The 18,392-nt window shown below is 39.4% G+C and overlaps 1 protein-coding gene across 3 annotated transcripts in view; it reads right to left on the bottom strand.

The window, feature by feature from the left end:
* Nucleotides 1–18,392, bottom strand: part of Adcy8 (adenylate cyclase 8) — a 202,269-nt gene that overhangs the window by 134,355 nt on the left and 49,522 nt on the right. For all 3 annotated transcript variants that reach the window (XM_075960905.1, XM_075960906.1, XM_075960907.1), the window contains exon 2: nucleotides 18,128–18,277. In XM_075960905.1, coding sequence (XP_075817020.1) covers nucleotides 18,128–18,277 — 150 coding nt within the window. The remainder of the gene's footprint in view (nucleotides 1–18,127; nucleotides 18,278–18,392) is intronic.

Raw genomic sequence — 18,392 nt, 5'->3', positions numbered from 1 at the left:
ACTGGTGATGTAATAACTAATGAAAATAGAAATAAAGCAACATTAAAAAGCTTTGAAAAGGCCCACAACATCTGTTTAGGAACAGCTTCATGAACCTGAAAAGTGACATTTCAATCATCCCGTGGAGCTGGTGATATTTTCCCAGGGGCCAATTCATATTTATAGACCTGTTTCCTAGTCCGTGTAAAAGTGCTTTGCTCATTTGAAATGAAAAATGATTTCTTTTATTTCTGGTGGGCATTTAGGAAACCACAGGAATGTGGCTCAATTTATTTGCCACCCTGATCTTCATGTTACCTAGGAGAGGAAATCAATTTTGTTCTGGACTAAGACAGACTGGTTTCAATTTATTTTATAGTGGAGTGGCATATATAGTTTGTCCCTAAAATGGGAATGATATCCAGCCTCCCATAGTGGGTTCTGGGTAATGAGGACAAACCTAAGTTATGACACAGACTTGGAGGGGGTCTACAAATGCTAATTACTTCTTTTTCTTTGTTCCTTCTTCTCCATATTTCTTTGCTTTCACACTTTAAGCATTAAAAATGAATAAAAAACAATGGTTGATAATAGAGGATTCTATTTTGTTTCTGTCTTTTTGAATGAATCAGAACAAATATTGTCTCTCTTCCTGTAGTTCCACAGGTAGTGGTGAGGCAAGGAAGTCTTTTCAGTCAATATCAGTGTTTAGAAGGAAATCACAGAGAACAGAGATTTAACTAAATAGAGTAGATTGTTTGCAAACATTTACATAGCAACTCTGCTTGAGAGATACCTACAACACGTATTTGTATTTTGGTTATGGTTCTTGCTTTAGCAAATGTAATACAGATAAATAATAGAAAAATATATGCATATTCACGCACATATGTAGACACATAGTTATAAATATATCACTGTTGAAATAGGAGCAGTGGGGCCGCATCCCCGGCACCCCGGCTGCCTTGCTAGCTTATGCCCCAAAATAATTACACGGAAACTGTATTCTTTTAAACACCGCTTGGCCCATTAATTCCAGCCTTTTCTTGGCTAACTCTCGCACCTGGACTAGCCCATTTCTAATAGTCTGTGCAGCCCATGAGCTGGCTTTCCAGGAATGATCTTAACCTGCGTCTGCCTGGAGTGGGAGAATCATAGAGACTGCCTGACTCAGCTTCTTTCTCCCAGCCTTCTGTTCTGTTTACTCCTCCCACCTATGTTGTACTATGAGGGCCAAGCAGTTTCTTTATTGCTTAACCAATGAAATCAACAGATAGAAAGATGACCCTCCTCCATCATATCACTATCTACATTTGTATCTATCTATAATGGAGAGATTGGCACTTTATGTGTAGACATAAGCAAGTGGGTATTACTATCTTGTTTTATCAAACTGAATTAATTTATCAAAGAGAAGCAAATCAATGCAAAAGGAATGTCCCTTCAGAGGAAGGAGCATGACTTCATGTTCCTCATCTACTTATCTCTGGGTGGGGTTTGATGTTTTGGCCAACTAGATGTACTCCTGCAAGCCTGAGATGTTAAATGGAGGCTGTATTTCAGTTACTTCTGATTTTTGTCAGTAGCTCCACAGTATCTAGTGACAATCTCTATGGATACCCTAAAGTGGCTAGTGTCCACATTTCGCTGGGGTAGATGTGAAATGCAATTCAGCTCTGGAACTAATTACATAGGTTACAAGGATAAAAGGGGCTTACCAACCTCTGTCCTTCAAAATCCACCCAAAAAGCAAGGTCTACAGAAGGACAACTGATCTCCTAAGACAGGGTTTCATCCACTTCCAAAGTCAGTGGACAAGAAGAGTGCTGCCGTCTTGTTTAATGGTGGCAGAGGTGAGAGAAGAAAAAAAGGCATTTTAAAATTTCATCAGTTCTCTCAAAAATCCTTTCAGAAATTCACCAGTTCTTTACAAATTATGCATGCCCTGGAAGTCCTTCTGATTATGTGTTTGCAAATGTCACACTGCACATATTTCCACCATTCCATTAGACACCAAAAGAGCATGCATATTTGACTGTATTTGACTATTCAATTCAATTTCCTTCAATAAATAGTAATCACCCGTGATACACATCAGGCTCAGAGTGTGCTGCCGGGTGACCACGGTAGTCCTGCCTTCTGAGTAACAGGCAAGCCTCTTGGAAAGTGGGTTCAGAAACATTTCTGCCACTCTGGGAATTATGGGGATACCAGGACAACCCTGGAAGCAGGGAAGGGGTATCTAATTACAGCAATCTCTCAGACAATTCCGCTATGAGCATTTATTTCAAATATGTTTCATAGTGACTCAGTAAGGTAGACTGGGCCATTCTAACTCAACAAGTAAGAAAGCTAGAGCACATTATGGTATATATTCTTTTATCCAAGACTACACAGCCCCTAGGATGCAACCCTGGAAATCAAAATTGGGTCTGTGGGACCCTGATGTCAACTTTCCAATTACGTTGTTTATGCATGGTGTAAATTCACTCAGAATAAAACTGTTCTATGAGTTCTTACACAGAAGGTTGAGAAACACAGGCCCCACCAAGCTTGACATTAGATATTGGATATTTCCTTCAATAATGAGAAACTCCTTTAATATGTCAGAAACTCTTAAAATATGTGCTGCATTACTAGAAGACAAAATCATACAGTAAACTCCTGGATCCCATGGTTATTAAAATTTTCCTGCCCTGTTCCTGCCATGTACCTTGAGCCTTAGGTTTGGGGGTGCTTTGTAGAATTATCATTTGGGACTGGAATCTACATGGAGCTAAACTAGTAAAGTCTCAAAAGCATGACTCCTTAAACATTAGATGAATAAGTACAACATCAATAAACATGGCAAAGAGAATGGAGGGGAACCACAAGGCTTCAAACTTACAAGAAGGACTAAAGGCAACCAAGAAAGCTGAGAGTAGAAAAAAGAGTCTTCCTCAAGGAAGAACTCACCAATTGGTCAGCCACAAGAACACAGATACAAATAACATTATGTAGATTGAGCATGTATTACTTAGGAATATGTATTTATGTATGTATATGCATGAATTGTGTATGTATGTATGTATGTATGTATGTATGTATGTATGTATCTATCTATCTATCTATCTATCTATCTATCTATCTATCTATCTATCTATCTATCTATCTGTCATTTATATGCATTGAACAACAAAATTAACCAAAAAAGGTATGTATTTGAAAGAAGAGAGGGTAGGGTGGTATATGGGAGAGTTTGGAAAGAGTAAAAGGAAGGGGGATTCTGTTATTATATTATAATCTCAAAATTAAAAGAAATAATTAAAACTGCACGCTACAATTAGTGTTAGGGGGCAGGAGGAGTGAGTCTTAAAAAGCTACCAACTATTGCTTTAACACGGTGAAATACCATGTATATTTTTGGATAGCTGAAAATGCTTGTGTAAAAATGACCTCTACAGCATCGGTTTTTCTTTTCCCAATTAAAGCATAGGAAACATTCGGAATGCATCAATTTTAACACCCAATCCTTCTTAGAAGAGACGAGAACTAGTGCATTACAGAGTGAAGTCTTTCGTACTGCACGTGTGTTAGGAAAAAGGATGCCATCTATTCTAAGTAAGTAATAGCCCGTTCCAGGCTGGGTGGCTCCTAATACTTTAGGAAGTTGGAGGATATGCAGGAATGAAAACTAAAAACAGTAGCTACTAACTTCCAGCAGCCTTTCTGAGGCCTCAAAGGGTCTTTTCCAGTGCGGGGGCCCTCCAGCCTGACCTTCATCAGCTTCATGAGAGCACACATCTGAGAAGACAAGGTACATTTCATTTTTGTTAAATGTTTGAAGATGCATTGCATTAGAGAACCACCTAGCCTATGGCTGTGTGTAGTCAGATGTGAAAAACTCTTGCCTATTTCAAATATTAATATGCAGTCGTTTCCATAGCTACCTGACTGAAACTATGCTATGGTACAGATTTTAGGAGGCTTTCTCAACACCATCCCTGATACAGTAAATTCTTAATTTCCAATTCAATTTTATAATTCTAGTATATTTATATTGATATAAAGCTGATAAAATTAATAAGATTTAACTTTATGTGGAGCTGAACTTTTCACATTAACTAATGTGAAGGACATCTTATTTCAGTAGCATTTAGAGTACCTAATTTGGAAGTTTAAACAATAGTTAAGATTCAAATATGCAGCCTTTTGGTTGCACCATTAGGATATTATATATCATTGTCAAACACAATACAAAATATCAATAATCATCATTACTAATGATTTTTAAAATAACATCTGTAGCGCCCATTTAAATTTCAAGATGTTACTGTTTTTTTTTATCACGGAGTAGTATTCCATTGTGTAGATGCACCATTTTTTCTTTATTTATGCTTCAGTTCAGAGGCATCTAGGTTGTTTCCAGGTTCTGGCTGTTACAAATAATACCTCTATGAACAGAATTGAACAAATGTCCTTATAGTATGATTGAGCATCCTTTGGGTATATGCCCAAGAGTAGTATTGATGAGTCTTGAGGTAGCTTAATTTCCAGTTTTCCGAGAAACTGCCATACAAATTTCCCAAGTGATTATCACACAAGTTTGCATTCCTACCAGCAGTGGAGGAGTATTCTCCTTATTCTGCATCCTCTCCAGCATAAGCTATCATTGGTGGGTTTTTTTTTTTTTATCTTAGCCATTCTAACTGGTGAACAGCTTACCTGAGCTAATGGGAGCTCACCAACTCCTGACTGACTGTGAGAAGACCAGCATAGATCCAAACTAGTCCCTCTGAATATGGATGACAGTTGTATGATTAGGGTAGATTGTGGGCCACAGGCAGTGGGACCAGGATTTATCCCTACTGCTTGTACTGACATTTTGGAACCCATTCTCTTTGGAGGTATATCTTGCTCATCCTAGATATAGTTGGGGAGGCCTTGGTGCTGCCTCAAAGCAATGTGTGAGACTTTGTTTACTCCCCATAGAAAGCTTTACCCTCTCTGAGGAGTGGATGGGGGTTACGATAGGGGTGGTGGTGGAGGGAGCAAGAGGAGGGGAGGGGGTGAAAACTGGGACTAATATGTAAAATGAGAAAAGATTTAAAAAAATAAATAATTTAAATTAAAAATATCTTTTAATTTACACATGAAAACCATGAACTGTATCATTATCAGTCAAACTTACCCAGACATTGCATGCATCATTCACATACTCATTGGTTTTCTCTTTCATTTTTTTCAGGCACAAGCATGAGCTACCCTTCACAGCCAAAGATACAATCTAATTTTCTTTGAGTTTTCTATCTTTTTGAATGGTGAATGTCTCAGCTTGTATCTTTTTGTACTTGCTTAATATCATTTCAGTGTCTCACAGGCTGATGACTTTGTTTGATTTCCTGTTTCAAGAAAATATGGAAACTGGGTGTAGTGGCTCATACCTGTAATCCAAACACCCCAGAAGCTGAAGAAGCAACAGAATCATCATGAGATCAAGGTCAGTTTGGATGACAGAGACCCAAGTCAGTTTAGGCTATAAAATAAGATTCTGCCCCCGAAACCCAAATCCAGTCCAACACAATCCAATCCAAACCAATCCAATCCAAACCAAACCAAGTCACAACAAAATGCAAGAGGATCAGGAAGTACTGAGCTCAACACTTCTAAGAGAGATCTAAATAGGTCACTTGCTCACTTGCATGTGTAATCATCTCATAGGATTTCCAGGACTGGTGAGGTAGATGTGTTTATTGTCATTGTTTCCTGGATATGGAAATCCAGGCACAGAAATGTTAGGTGATTGTCCTCAGACGCAGAGTAATTGGTGATCCCGAATGGCTACATACATCTGTGGACTCTGTGATACAGAACTTAGAAAACACTATTTTCTGGATGCAATGGATCACTTGGTGCTGTCCTGGTCTTTTCCTACCACTCTACGGTCTATTGTGCAGTATCATCTACTACTCAGTCATGCATCTGACAAACTGCGACTTCTCGAATTTAGTGTAGTGAGGAAGGAGTTTGTTGTAGGCATTGTGTTCCACATGGGGCCAGCCAGCGGATCAGCTTCATTCTACCTGCTTGTTTGCAGTCTAGTGGCCTAGTGGACAATAATAATGCATTGATGACATCAGGCCAGAAATCAGCATTAGGTCTCTTACACATTACAAAGTGATACAAAATAATATATGTGATAATTAAAATACTTTGAGGTCTTGGGGAATCAAGAGTTATACAGACTAAATATTTACATCTTAACAATGTGCAATAGATGTGGCTTTTGTGGAGCTGAACTGCAAACTCTGTTGGACAACAGGAATGAAGGAGGATAAAATGATGAAGTGGAGAGACCTGTAGGAACACCCTCTATTGGTTAGTGTAGGCTTTTGCAAAATCCAGCATCTGTTTGGGAAAAGACACAAGAGAAATGACAGTTGTATAGCTTGGTCTTCTTTGAGGATTTTTAACAGCGGGTGCAGAGCCTATCACGATGCTTTGACTGGCTTTTGGGACCCTATTCTTTATAGTGGGCTGAGCTGCCTAGCCTTAATACAAAGGGAGGTGTTGAGTTCTACTGTAACTTGATGTGCCGTATGTTCTTAATGTTCATGGGAGACCTGTCTCTTTCTGAACAGAAAAAGAGGGGAGAGGATTGGGGGTGGGCAGAGGGTAAGTGGAGGAAAGGAATGGGAGGGGAGAAGAGAGGGAAAACTGTGGTAGGGATGTAAAGTAAATTGTAGGGATAAGTCCCGCCCCTTGGGGGGCGTGTTCGCCTCGGGCTAATGTCTGCCTATAAATTTGGCAAGCGTGCTCCCAGCAGCTCTCTTCTGCTTTCCTGGTCTCTGCGGGAACGGTGGTTCTGTAAGTCTATTTCTACATTAAAACTATATATATTTTTACAATCTGTCTGCATTCGTTTGCGCTGCTACAGTAAATAAATTAATTTAACTTAAAAAACTATAGTAGAAAACATCAACAATAATAACAAGAATTTTCTCTTTACCATGATGCAAGAATTCTTTCTAAACCTGCTTATACCAGTTATATTCACTACGACTGTGCTCAGATTTAGTTAAGTATGGTGTTACGAACAAAAGAGGAGTATGAAAAGAAAAAAAAAGCTTTGTATTTAAGAAAAAAATGAATAATATTCTGTGGAGAACTAAAAACAAAACAAAACCCCTCCCAAAGAAGCTTATTCTGATAAATTTCCTTCAAATGAGACAGAGACAAAACATTAAGGAACAAGAGTATAGAATGATTTTGTACTGAGATTTCTAAGAAAGTATTTTTAGATTGTTTCCAATTTTTGCATGTTCCTTATGCAAAATAAAGGGTGTAGAAGTCCAGTTAATGCACCTACACTAAAATCCAGTTAACTAGACTGTGATAGGCCTGGGTCATTTAAATTATATTTATTTTATTTTTCTTCTCTGTTTTACTACTTAAAAACATGGCTATACTTGCATCGAAATAACAGAGCAGGGCTTCACTTCAGTATTTCCTAGTGGGCTGTATTAAGCATCATGTCCCAGCTCTATTTAGATTCATGAGATTAAATATCCACATGTGGCTCCCCTACATCTCAATGCTGGATCAAAGGTGTGGTGAACTGTTATGGTGATTGATTTCTTCTTTCTGGAATGCCTCTGAAAATGTTAATTGTATGCAAATGAGCACAGGGTGGTGGCCTCTCTTTGAATCAGGAGGAGTGTGTAAAGTGAATGCTGCTCAAGGAGGAAATCTGAATAGGAGCACAAATAGCAAGAAAGAAAAGCCACACTATTAGATTCTCAGGATCTGCTGCTCTTAAACTCAGGAAGTGCCACAAACGGTCCAAGAGTCAACCCTGTTCCTCAACTAACACCTCTTGATGCACCACTAAGTCGACTAATGGACCCGGTACTTTCGTATGTAGCTTGATTTCCTCACACAACCTTAAGATGTAAGGAGTCTAATCTTTGACAGAAATTAGGTGTTAAAGTCAGAGCCACCTAGAAAAGGATTCAAAACTAGACTCAAATCCATGCTTGTCTTTTTCTGAAAACCCCTGACCTCACTACCCTGTTCCACTTCAAATACAAATGAATCATGGAAATATTGCAAAGGTGGAATGAGGGATGGAGGACTAGCAACATGGAGTGTAGATGTTCTCTAGAGCAAAGACAGCTGTGACAAGGAAATCAATAACCATTAACACAAAGGCTTTACTCATGGCTCAACACGTTCTCAGCAGCTAAAAGAAATCATAGTGCTGACCTCGTGTGGGCAAGCCATTTTTCCCAAATTGAAACATCCCTTCCTGGAAGGGGAAGGGTACTTCTAGAACTCAGAAAGCTAATGAAACATGCAAGACTCGAGAAGCTCAAAAAACTTGAGCTTCTACAAGATCCTTGCCCCAGGGTTGTCAGATAAAAAAAAAAAATCCTGGTAGAGCAAACTGCATGTTGTTTATGCAGGGAGCTCCAGGAATACAGCTTTCATGAGATATCACCCACATAGAGGTGATGAAACTGTCTTTGAATCTCTCATATCCTTGTGAGTAATCCCCCAAACACATTACTCCAAGTTAGACTTATATGGGATCATTTCTTTGTTTTGTTATTGATATGCTATCTGTGGTAAATAGATGTTTGCTCAGAAAAAAAAGTAACATAGTTCTCCGGTTACTGGCAGAGTGTCAAAAACCGGTGCAAACTAAAATTTTTGTGTGCCAAGGAAAAAAAATAATTTCTGATGGGAACCATAGAGGAGGCTTTCTGAGTGAGTGAGAGAAACTTGTAGAAGACAATACTGGGCACTTGACAGTCATCTGGAAGCCTTCCCACCCCACAATCAGGAAAGGCTCTCAGTGGCCATGATTCTGTGTGTGATGTGCTTCTCACAGCAAACCTTATGGTAGTACTCATCCTAAGTTTGGCCAATTATATCTCAGTTCCAATACTTTAAGATTGACTGAATAACATCACTTTATTTTAGACTCTTCCCAGATTGAAGTAGACGTAAATGTGCGGCACTGCCTTTTCCCACAATGGGACGTGAACTGCAGAGAAAGTTATTTGGAAAGAAGGAGAGAAAATAGGAGGTGCAGAGGAAAGGGAGCGCTCTAAGCTCTAGCTCTTGATTTTCTGATTCTGGGCCCTTAATTCTTTCTCCCTCTAGTATTTGCATATTTAAAGAAGCTGCCTTGGTGGAGAAATGCAAAGCTCTTCATGGATTGAGGAGCTTGCTATTTAAGAGTGGAGCTGTATGCCATGCTACATAGAATTCTGAGACTAAGGTGCAAAGTGTCAATCTTACCCGACTCCAGTTTACTCTGAAAATTGTATTGAAAGCATCATCTATTTCTTTTTTAATCTTTGGGACCTGAGTGCTTGACACACAGTATGTGATTTATGATACACTAATCTAACTGGATAGCAATAATACACGTGTTAATATGATGGAGGTTCTGAAGGGGGAATCTAGGAGGAGGGATGGAATTTTGGCATAGGCTGGCAAGATAACTTAGTTGGTAAATTGTCTGTTGTGCAAGCATGAGGATTCAGTTGGGACCACAGGCAGGAACATAAAAAAGCTGGCTGTGAGGCACAGATTTCTGAAGTTCATTGGCTAGCCAACCTCAACAAATCAGTAAACTTTAGGATCAATGACAGACAGTTACAAAATACATTAATAAATAATGAAAGAAAGAAAGAAAAAGAAAGGAAGAAAGAAAGAAAGAAAGAAAGAAAAAAGAGAGAGAGAGAAAGAAAGAGAGTGATTAGGGAAGACTCCCAACATTGACTTTGTCGCTCTACATACACACACACACACACACACACACACACACACACACACACACACACGCACACACTGTTTCCCCTCAGTCGCATGTGCTGTCAATACTCCTAAGTGCTTGGTAGAGTTTGGGTAGCACAGTTTTAAACTATTTTTACCATCACAGAATTTGCAGAATGTAACATTTTGGGGAAAGGATGGTGACTGAAATAACCTTTTATTTTTGACTCAGAAGATATATAAGCAACGGAGATGAAATTATGAACAAAATTCACCTATGAGGAGCAGATTGTTGCTAGACAATGCTAGGAAGGTCATGAATATGTTTCTAGCAGCATGGTGATGCCATTTATATAAAGGAATATAGATAACAAAGGGGGATCAACAGAACAAGAGTTGATTGACATTCTCTTTTTTAAATTTATTTTTATTAGTGAATTGATTAATTAATTTTCCCCAGCCTGATCACAGTTTTCCTTTCCTCCTCTTCTCCCAGTTTCTTTCTCCAAATTCCTCTCTCCCCTCCCCATCCACTCCTCCTCCTTTTTCTTCAGAAAAAGGCACTAATCCTCCAACCAGAGAGCTTACATTGAACTGATCTAGTTCCTCTGCACGTATGATACAGTTGTATAGCTTGATCTTCTTGTAGGACTACTAACAGTGTGAGCAGGGGCTGTCTCTAAATCTGGTACTTGAATTTGGTACACTTTCCTCCTACTGCGTTGCCTTGCCCAGCAGCCTCAGTAAGAGAAGAGGCACTTAGTCTTACTACAACGTGATATAGCATGGCTCTCTGATATACATGGGAGGCCTGCCCTTTATTGACTAACATTCTTAATGGTTGAGGATAGACTAGGCTCTTGTTTTTGAATAAGGATCTGAGTAATTACACTACAAAAGGAAAGCATGTCATTAATCTATTAAGTTATCTATTAATAGATGAAACAATATTTGGAAAGCAATTAGTAGAGGCCACTACATGTCTATTGACTCTATTGGTTTTTTTTTTTTTTTTGGTTTGTGTTTTCCCCCTTTTGAGACTACAGTTATTGTGAAGAAGAAAAAGTAAATATCTGTTCCATCTCAATAAATCCATTCCATAGAGAATATAAGGAGGGATCCAGAAGACTGTATAAAGAGATTAAGCTTATAGGGAGATGTAAAAATAGAACTTTGAGGAAGGTTACAGAGCTGCATTCAGAGGGAGTCTTTGTGGAAGGATAACAGTTGACCTGAGCACTTAAGAACGCATGAGGTGAACAGGAGAGAAGGCTCAGAGGTTAAGAGAGCTGGCTGCCTTTCCAGAGGTCCTAAATTCAATCTCAGCAACCACATGGTGGCTCACAACCATGTATATTGAGCTCTGGTGCCCTCTTCTGGTGTGCAGGCATACGTGGAGGAAGAATATCGTCTATATGATAAATAAATAAAAATAAATGCATAAGGCTAGGGGAGAAAAGATGGTCATACCAAGTAAGAAGAAAGACACAAAGGAGTAAGTGTAGCCAGGGTGCAGAATGTGGGAAACAGTAAATGTTTCTGTCCAGATGAAAATAAAGAATTTGAGATATACTAACAAATAAGGTTGAACTAGATGGGTGGTTTGGGGGTGACTTTGAATCTAAGGGATGGAGATGAGCAGAAAGATGATTGGATAGCAGGAAGATCAAGTGGATTTTATATTCTAATAAGTTCTCTATCCCCGGAGAAGAAATAACTATTTTGAGATTCTTCCACTTTTAAACCAGCCTTGATTCTTCTTATTAGTCATCTATATCTGTATCTTTAAAGATATCCTAGATGCTATAGGGCAGAGACATAGATCAAACTACCCTACTCAGAGCTCAGTGGGAAGCCCAGCTTTGCCACTCAATCTATTGTCCAAGCCTCTAGTTCACGTCACTATTTTCTAACAAAGACGTTGAAGGTAAACAGAACTGTTGTAATACAGTAAAAACATCTGCTGCACTCAAAACTAATCTCCTGCTGCCGTGACATATGGCATCATCAGAAACTTTATTCCAGCACCCCTGGAGCTTCTGAGACACCTCGAAATGCCACGATTACCATAAAGAGGTTTATGCAATTCTTGAAGCTGAAAGAAAAACAATTAATTCATTTTAATATTTAAAATAAATATGGGCCATTTGGATCATTTGGGAGGAGAAATGGGATTACAAAAACTGCAATAATTAGAATCTAACTCCCCAAAGAGAGATGTTCCGAGATGTAACTTTCAGATGGAAAATTCCCCTAGTTGGTCTGCATTCAGTCTGTCCCAGCTTTTCCTACATCGGGTAAGAGCATTCTTACCCAATTGCTAGCTTCAGTGGGGGTTGCCTATGATTGACACAGGCTTCCTTTCTTTTACACAGAACCCTTTTTAAAAAAAGAATACACACCCGAAGAAGAGCAAGAAGAGAGCCAAAGTTCAAGTGCAATAGTATCTAGTTAAATAAGTGTTAATAAAAATGCTAGGTAAGTGTCAGAATATCGGATGAAGGAGAGATAGAAGCTGCTTTTGCACTAATCTCTGGTGGTCTTGGAACAAGAGAAATGTAGATGAAGGAGGAATGAGCAATGTCCCCCCATAGGCTCATTCATGAGAACGCTTGGTCTCTAGTAAGTGATGCTGTTTGAGAAGATTACTGTACTTTTAGTAGAGGAAGGCTTACTGGACTGGGCTGGGGGTTTGAGAATTTACCTCTGCTCCATTTACTGTTTGTTCTTTCTCTCTTTTCTCTGCTTGTGTGTGCATGGACTATGATCCTTCCACCATTCCTTCGCACCATGATGGACTCTATCCCTCTGGAACTGTAAGCTAAACCAGATCTTTTCTTCTCTGTGGTGTTCTGAATGAAAATGGCCCCTTATAGGTTCATATGGAGTGACACTATTTGAAAGGATTAGGACATGTGATTTTGTTTGAATAGATGTGACCTTCTTGGAGAAAGTGTATTACTAAGGTGTACTTTGCATTTCAAATGTTCAAACCGGGCCCATCCTCTCTCTTTTCCAGCTGCCTGCTGATCCAGATATCGAACTCTCAGCTAATTTTCCAGCACCAAGTCTGCCTGTGTGGTGCCTGCTTCCCACCATGATGGTATTGGACTAAACCTCTGAAACTGTAAGCCAGTTCCAATGAAATATTTTCCTTTATAAAGGTTGTGTGGTCATGGTGTCTCTTCATGGCAGTAGAACATTGGCTAAGCAAATCCATAAACAGCACCTCTCTGGGGTCTCTGTATAAGCTCCTGCCTCCACGTTCCTGTTTGAGTTCCTGGACTGGCTTCCTTCAGTGATGGACTACAATGTGGAATTTTGTAAGTCAAATAAACCCTTTCCTCCCCAACTTGCTTTTTGTCATGGTATTTTATCACAGCAATAGAACCCCTTTCTAAGACAATACGTATGCACAAATATATAACTACAACCTGCAGAATCTGTTTCATTTTTGTTGTTGTGTTTCTGTGTATGTGCTTTCAGGACTATTTACTTGTATTAAGTAACCAATAGGGGTTCGTGCCTGGGAGAGATAATTCTTCCCATTTCAGCAGTCATTATTATAATATATATAATATAGCATAATATAGCAATAACTGTATTACCTATAGTTCTTTATCTGAGTGTAGGATCCATGAAATTGGACCCTTCTGCATTAGCATATCTGTTAATATGCCATTCTTCTGGGCTTGTATGTTCAGTGTATGGAGAGCAGCAGCATTCCACTGAAGAAGTACACAACTTCCTGAATGGAATCCGACAAAACTTAGTGCCAAACATTCAGTAGATTATCTATCAGTAGTATCCTCACTATCTTAAATAACTGAAATTCTACTCATTCTTGAGACCCTATCAGGAGTGAAAAGTAAGTCTTTCTTGACTCTGTCTACACTATGGATGAGTGCCTATAAAGATGACAAGTTGAGTGAAGAATTGTGAGGCTTTTTATAGGTTACACCTACGAACTGTGTTCTCTTCCAAGATAGTCTTATGTTTTTTTTTGCCCAGGGTGAGGTACTTGTCATTACTTCACTGTGCTGAATCTCATCCATGGGTCAGTTTGGAAGGTGTTTCTTTTTAGGGAGTTCTCTGTATGCTTGCAGGTTATCTGTGTCTTAGCCTCTACTCCACAACTACCCTTGGAGATGTCCTTATCCAATCATTACCCAATAAACTTTAAGTCCCAAGGCTGGTGACTGCCCACAGTCTGCTCTTAATATTCAGCTGAACTCCCCCTTGTAATCCATCCACAACAAATAAGTCAGTTTATGATTGAACGAATAAGTTATCTAGATAACCCCTTTGTGTCCTACCACAAGATAAAGCCCATACTTGAAAAAGCCCGTAAAACATGACTATTTGTGTTCAACCCGGCTTCTTCAGCTTTCACTTTTAGTTGAAAAAAAATATACTGGTAAGGGTCCTTTGGGATAATTATCCAGATAGCATTTGCCATCTGTTATTTAGGCTCTTTTGGTACCTCCTTTGCATCGTAGAGAATTATGAGCCATTGCAGTATCATAATTAGCTCTAAGAGGTAAATGGGGATGTATTTGTCAGTGACACATAATATTTTGAAAAATACAGATGAAGTGTAATGGTGATGAGGTCTAGCTGCTGCGTGCTTAAGGCGAGCCCCCATGCTGCCTACCCTCCAGCTAAAGAACTCTACCTTCTTTCAAATGAGACAGGCCAATTCATAATGTTTTCCCAAATGAGTCCTCTTGGGACTGAGCTGAATTGGCTGAGTCACATAAATAATTATACAAAATAACGCTAATGGAAACTCTTCACTGACTTGCGAAGAAGGCATTGCACACAATATTTCAAATTGTTAAGGAGGCTTTTCAGGCAGGATATTATTATATCCTTGCTGTGGATAGAGAAAAGAAGACTCAGATTATTCTCAGCTAGCCAAAATAGTAACCAAGCAAAGTTTTCAAATCCAGGACATTCTCATTCAAAAGCCTGTGTGTTTTTCGCTGGACTCCTTTGGCCTTCTACCACAAAGGATGTTCCCAGGGATAATGGAAACCTGCAGCAGAGACCAAATGTCAGTGGGAAGTCACTTTGGCACTGAGTGATACAGAGCCGGTTGTCTTAGGTACTAGGGGAAGGAGGGAACAACATGTGAGGTGTATTTGATTATTTCTATAACTATGGGTCTATAAGGTTACAGGATATATTGCTTAATTTTTACAACGAATAATCTACTAAATGATAGATATTTTTGTCCACAAAACCAACAAGACTGCTCCATAAATTTGTATTTTTATATATGTTGTATCTAATGCCGTGCCAATGCAATGCGGAAAATGCTGAGTGGCGAATGGGTGGCTGCCGTAAGGATGAGAACCCCGTAGTGTAGGCAGCTCCACTAGGGAGCAATAGACTATGACAAAACTCTACTGGACTTTGGACTGTCTGCATTTGGAGTGTTTACATTGTCATCCTGGCACATTGCTTTCTCCTTCTGTTAAGTAAAAATCTAAGCTAAGGATCTGTAGAGCTGGCCTGGCAGATGAGAAATCCTTTGGCTACATAGTCATTAAGACTAGAGTTTGGATTCTGGACCTCACGTAACAAGCTAGAAAAACTCAGAGGGTGGATGACAGGTTGGTCTCTGGGACTTGATGATTTCCAGAGTAACCAAGAAAACTGCGAGTCCCAGGTTCAGAGAAAGAACATGCCTCAAAAGTAGTAATTGGCGAAGAATAGAGGAATACACCTGATATCCCTCTTCTGTTCTCCTTGTACACACATAGACAGGAGCATCTTCCCACATACATATATGTCCATTCACACACACATACACACACAAATAAAAAAGTTAATTAATTATGATTAGGGGTGGATGACAGTAGAAGAATCCATGCAGCAAGTTAGATAGCTGCATTACAGTGATTATAAAACGCTTGGGACTGAAGAACAGGAAAAGACAGAACCTTAAGGATAAGAAGCACCAATTATCAGTGCCTCCAGTATTTTATAAACACTGCAAATAGCATGCTGAAGACTCACACACAGTGTGGTTCTTGTTGTGATAGACCATCAGGATCAACAGCTGCATAAATTATTAACATGGCGAGGTTTTTTTTTATATGAGTTGGCACAAGTCATACAGAAAGATTGATGTGCTAGTCTGGCAATGGCTCTGTTTCACACAGGAACACAATACACACTCCTGGAGATCTTTATTATATGAAGTGCTTTCCTTTCGGGAAAGAATTTTTCTAACTGATCCTCAGAGCTATTCAGAGAACCTATAAAACAGCTATTAAGGAGGTTCTGCAATGTTTTTAGGCATTAACTGAGAGGTTTCCTCTTCTGAATTCCCTACCATTGATGCAGAATCTGCAAGGTCAGTGGTGTCTTCTGTGCTGTGAGTCTTGGCCCAGGAGGTTGGACCCAGCTTGTCTGATACATCCATTATAGCACAGACCTGGGTTCGTTGACTTCCCATGATTCCACTAAAGAAATGTTTTAATAATGCAGTGTTGTAAAATACTATTTCAAGATTTGTTACATTTGTTTATGCTGTGGAACGTTTTTTTCAATGATACAAAGATGTGCTGCATTCTTTTATGTTGCATTTGTTTAACTCTGTGAAGCTGTGTTATTTTACCTGTCTAAAACACCTGATGGTCTAAAAACAGAGTTGAAGGGCCAATAGCAAGGAAGGAGAAAGGATAGACAGGACTGCCAGGCAGAGAGGAAAAAGGAGGAGAAAAAAAAATCTAGGAGGAGAGAATGATCCTACTGCACGTGCTGGCTTTGGGGGAGCCTGGGCAGTTTGGATGCTCACCTTAGGAGACCTGGATAGAGGTGAGCGGTCCTTGGGCCTCCCACAGGTCAGAGAACCCTATGTGCTCTTCTAGCAGATGAGGGAGGGTGACTTGATCGGGGGAGGGGGAAGGAAATGGGAGGTGGTTGCGGGGAGGAGGCAGAAATCCTTAATAAATAAATTTAAAAAAAATAAATAAATAAAAAGAAACTGCAAATAAAAAAAAGAAGAAGGAGTGAGAGAACAAGAAGAAAAGAAGGGGCCAGCCACCCAGCCACCAGCCAACCACGAAGTAAGAAATACAGAAGTAAGAAGTAAATACAGAGGCAAAAGATAGATGGGGTAATTTAAATGAAGAAAAACTGGCTAGAAACAAACCGAGCTGAAGTTGGGCATATATAAGAAAGAATAAGACTGGTGTGTGATTTATTTGGGAGCTAGGTGGTGCCCCCTCCCCCAAAGAAGCAAAAGAGTAAAAGACAATTGCAATGTGGAGTCATTTGTCTCCCCTCACAGCTGCTGCATAATGTCACAACCCATTAGTGAGGGTTTAGAATGGATGTGGTACAGTACACACATAACTGCAAGAAGAAGAGCCGGCTATGGTGTCGCTAATACTTCCACTATGCATACAACTCCCAGGAATATGTAAATTTAGGAGCCTGTATGTTGGTTCTAATGCAGGTTTTCAGTACATTCTTAATATTTTCTTTAACAATTGCTTTCAAAAACAATGGAATAAATGGAGTTTTCACATCTGATTAGCTGTACTAGGAGCAAATTTTCATCCTTTGAAAGCATATCTCATTCTAGAAAAGCATATCATTTGCTACAAACTATTTTTAAGCTCTATAAATCTTCCAAAGCAATATGTCTAAAATTCTTATTTATTTCAATGTTTTTTTTTCAAACAGAAACTCATTTCTCCAATTCTCTAACCCCTTCTAAACTTCTTTGTCTACATTGTTCTTTAGTCTATGTTTGGCTTCAGGTTTGCTGAATTTATTTTGTGTACTATACCTCCCCCAAACCAGGGTGAAGTATGAACAACTTGGTAAATATCAGGATCTTTTATGAGTTTATAGTATTTTTGTTTGTTTGTTAAGATATAATTTTTCTGTGTAGCCTTGGCTGTCCTAGAATCATATATGACCAGACTGATCTAGAATTTACAGAGAACTGCCTCCCTCTGCCTCCCAAGTGCTGGGATGAAAGGTGTCAGCCATCACCGCCCAGCTATGAGTTTATAGTTTAAATTCCTATGGTGTGAAAACATTATCTGAAATAATAATTTATAGTTTTAAAGAAGGAATACAAATAAGAGGGTGCTGGTGATTTTTGAGAATGATTGCCTTAGTCACAAATAGTTATGTCAGTTACAGCTGTCTGTGAGGTGTTTATATCTTATAGAAAACAATGTGGAAAATAAGAACAACCTACATCAACTCAAAGTCTAACATGAGTCTTTCAGACTCTGGGATCCCACAGTTGGAGAGAATGCTGGCAAAGCAGGATGTGTTTGGAAGGAAGAGTTTCCTGTGCTAGGATAAAAAGACTGTCTCAGTGACATCTGAAACACGGTCTTGCATTTGGTACCTGTCTTTGGTTCTCTGTCTCCAGGCGTAGCCTGGCCTCCACACACCTCCGTGTCTCCAGGAAGGCCTGGCGCTGGGCGCGGTCCGACAGGTAACTGATGAAGATCCCAGCTGTGTTCATGCACATGAATAGCACCACCTGGGCCAGGACCTGTGAGACAATTCCAAACATCCTGGTTAGAGGAGTCAAACAGCAGCTGCTCAGAGGCAAAGATCAAGATAAGTAAATATTTTAGAAGGAAGTCTTTTTTAGCAGCCGAAAAGTC

Source organism: Microtus pennsylvanicus, chromosome 2 (genome assembly GCF_037038515.1).
Source record: "Microtus pennsylvanicus isolate mMicPen1 chromosome 2, mMicPen1.hap1, whole genome shotgun sequence".
NCBI classification, from domain to species: Eukaryota; Metazoa; Chordata; class Mammalia; order Rodentia; family Cricetidae; genus Microtus; species Microtus pennsylvanicus.
Note: the sequence above shows the minus strand (reverse complement) of the source record. Positions and strands in the feature narration are given on the sequence as shown.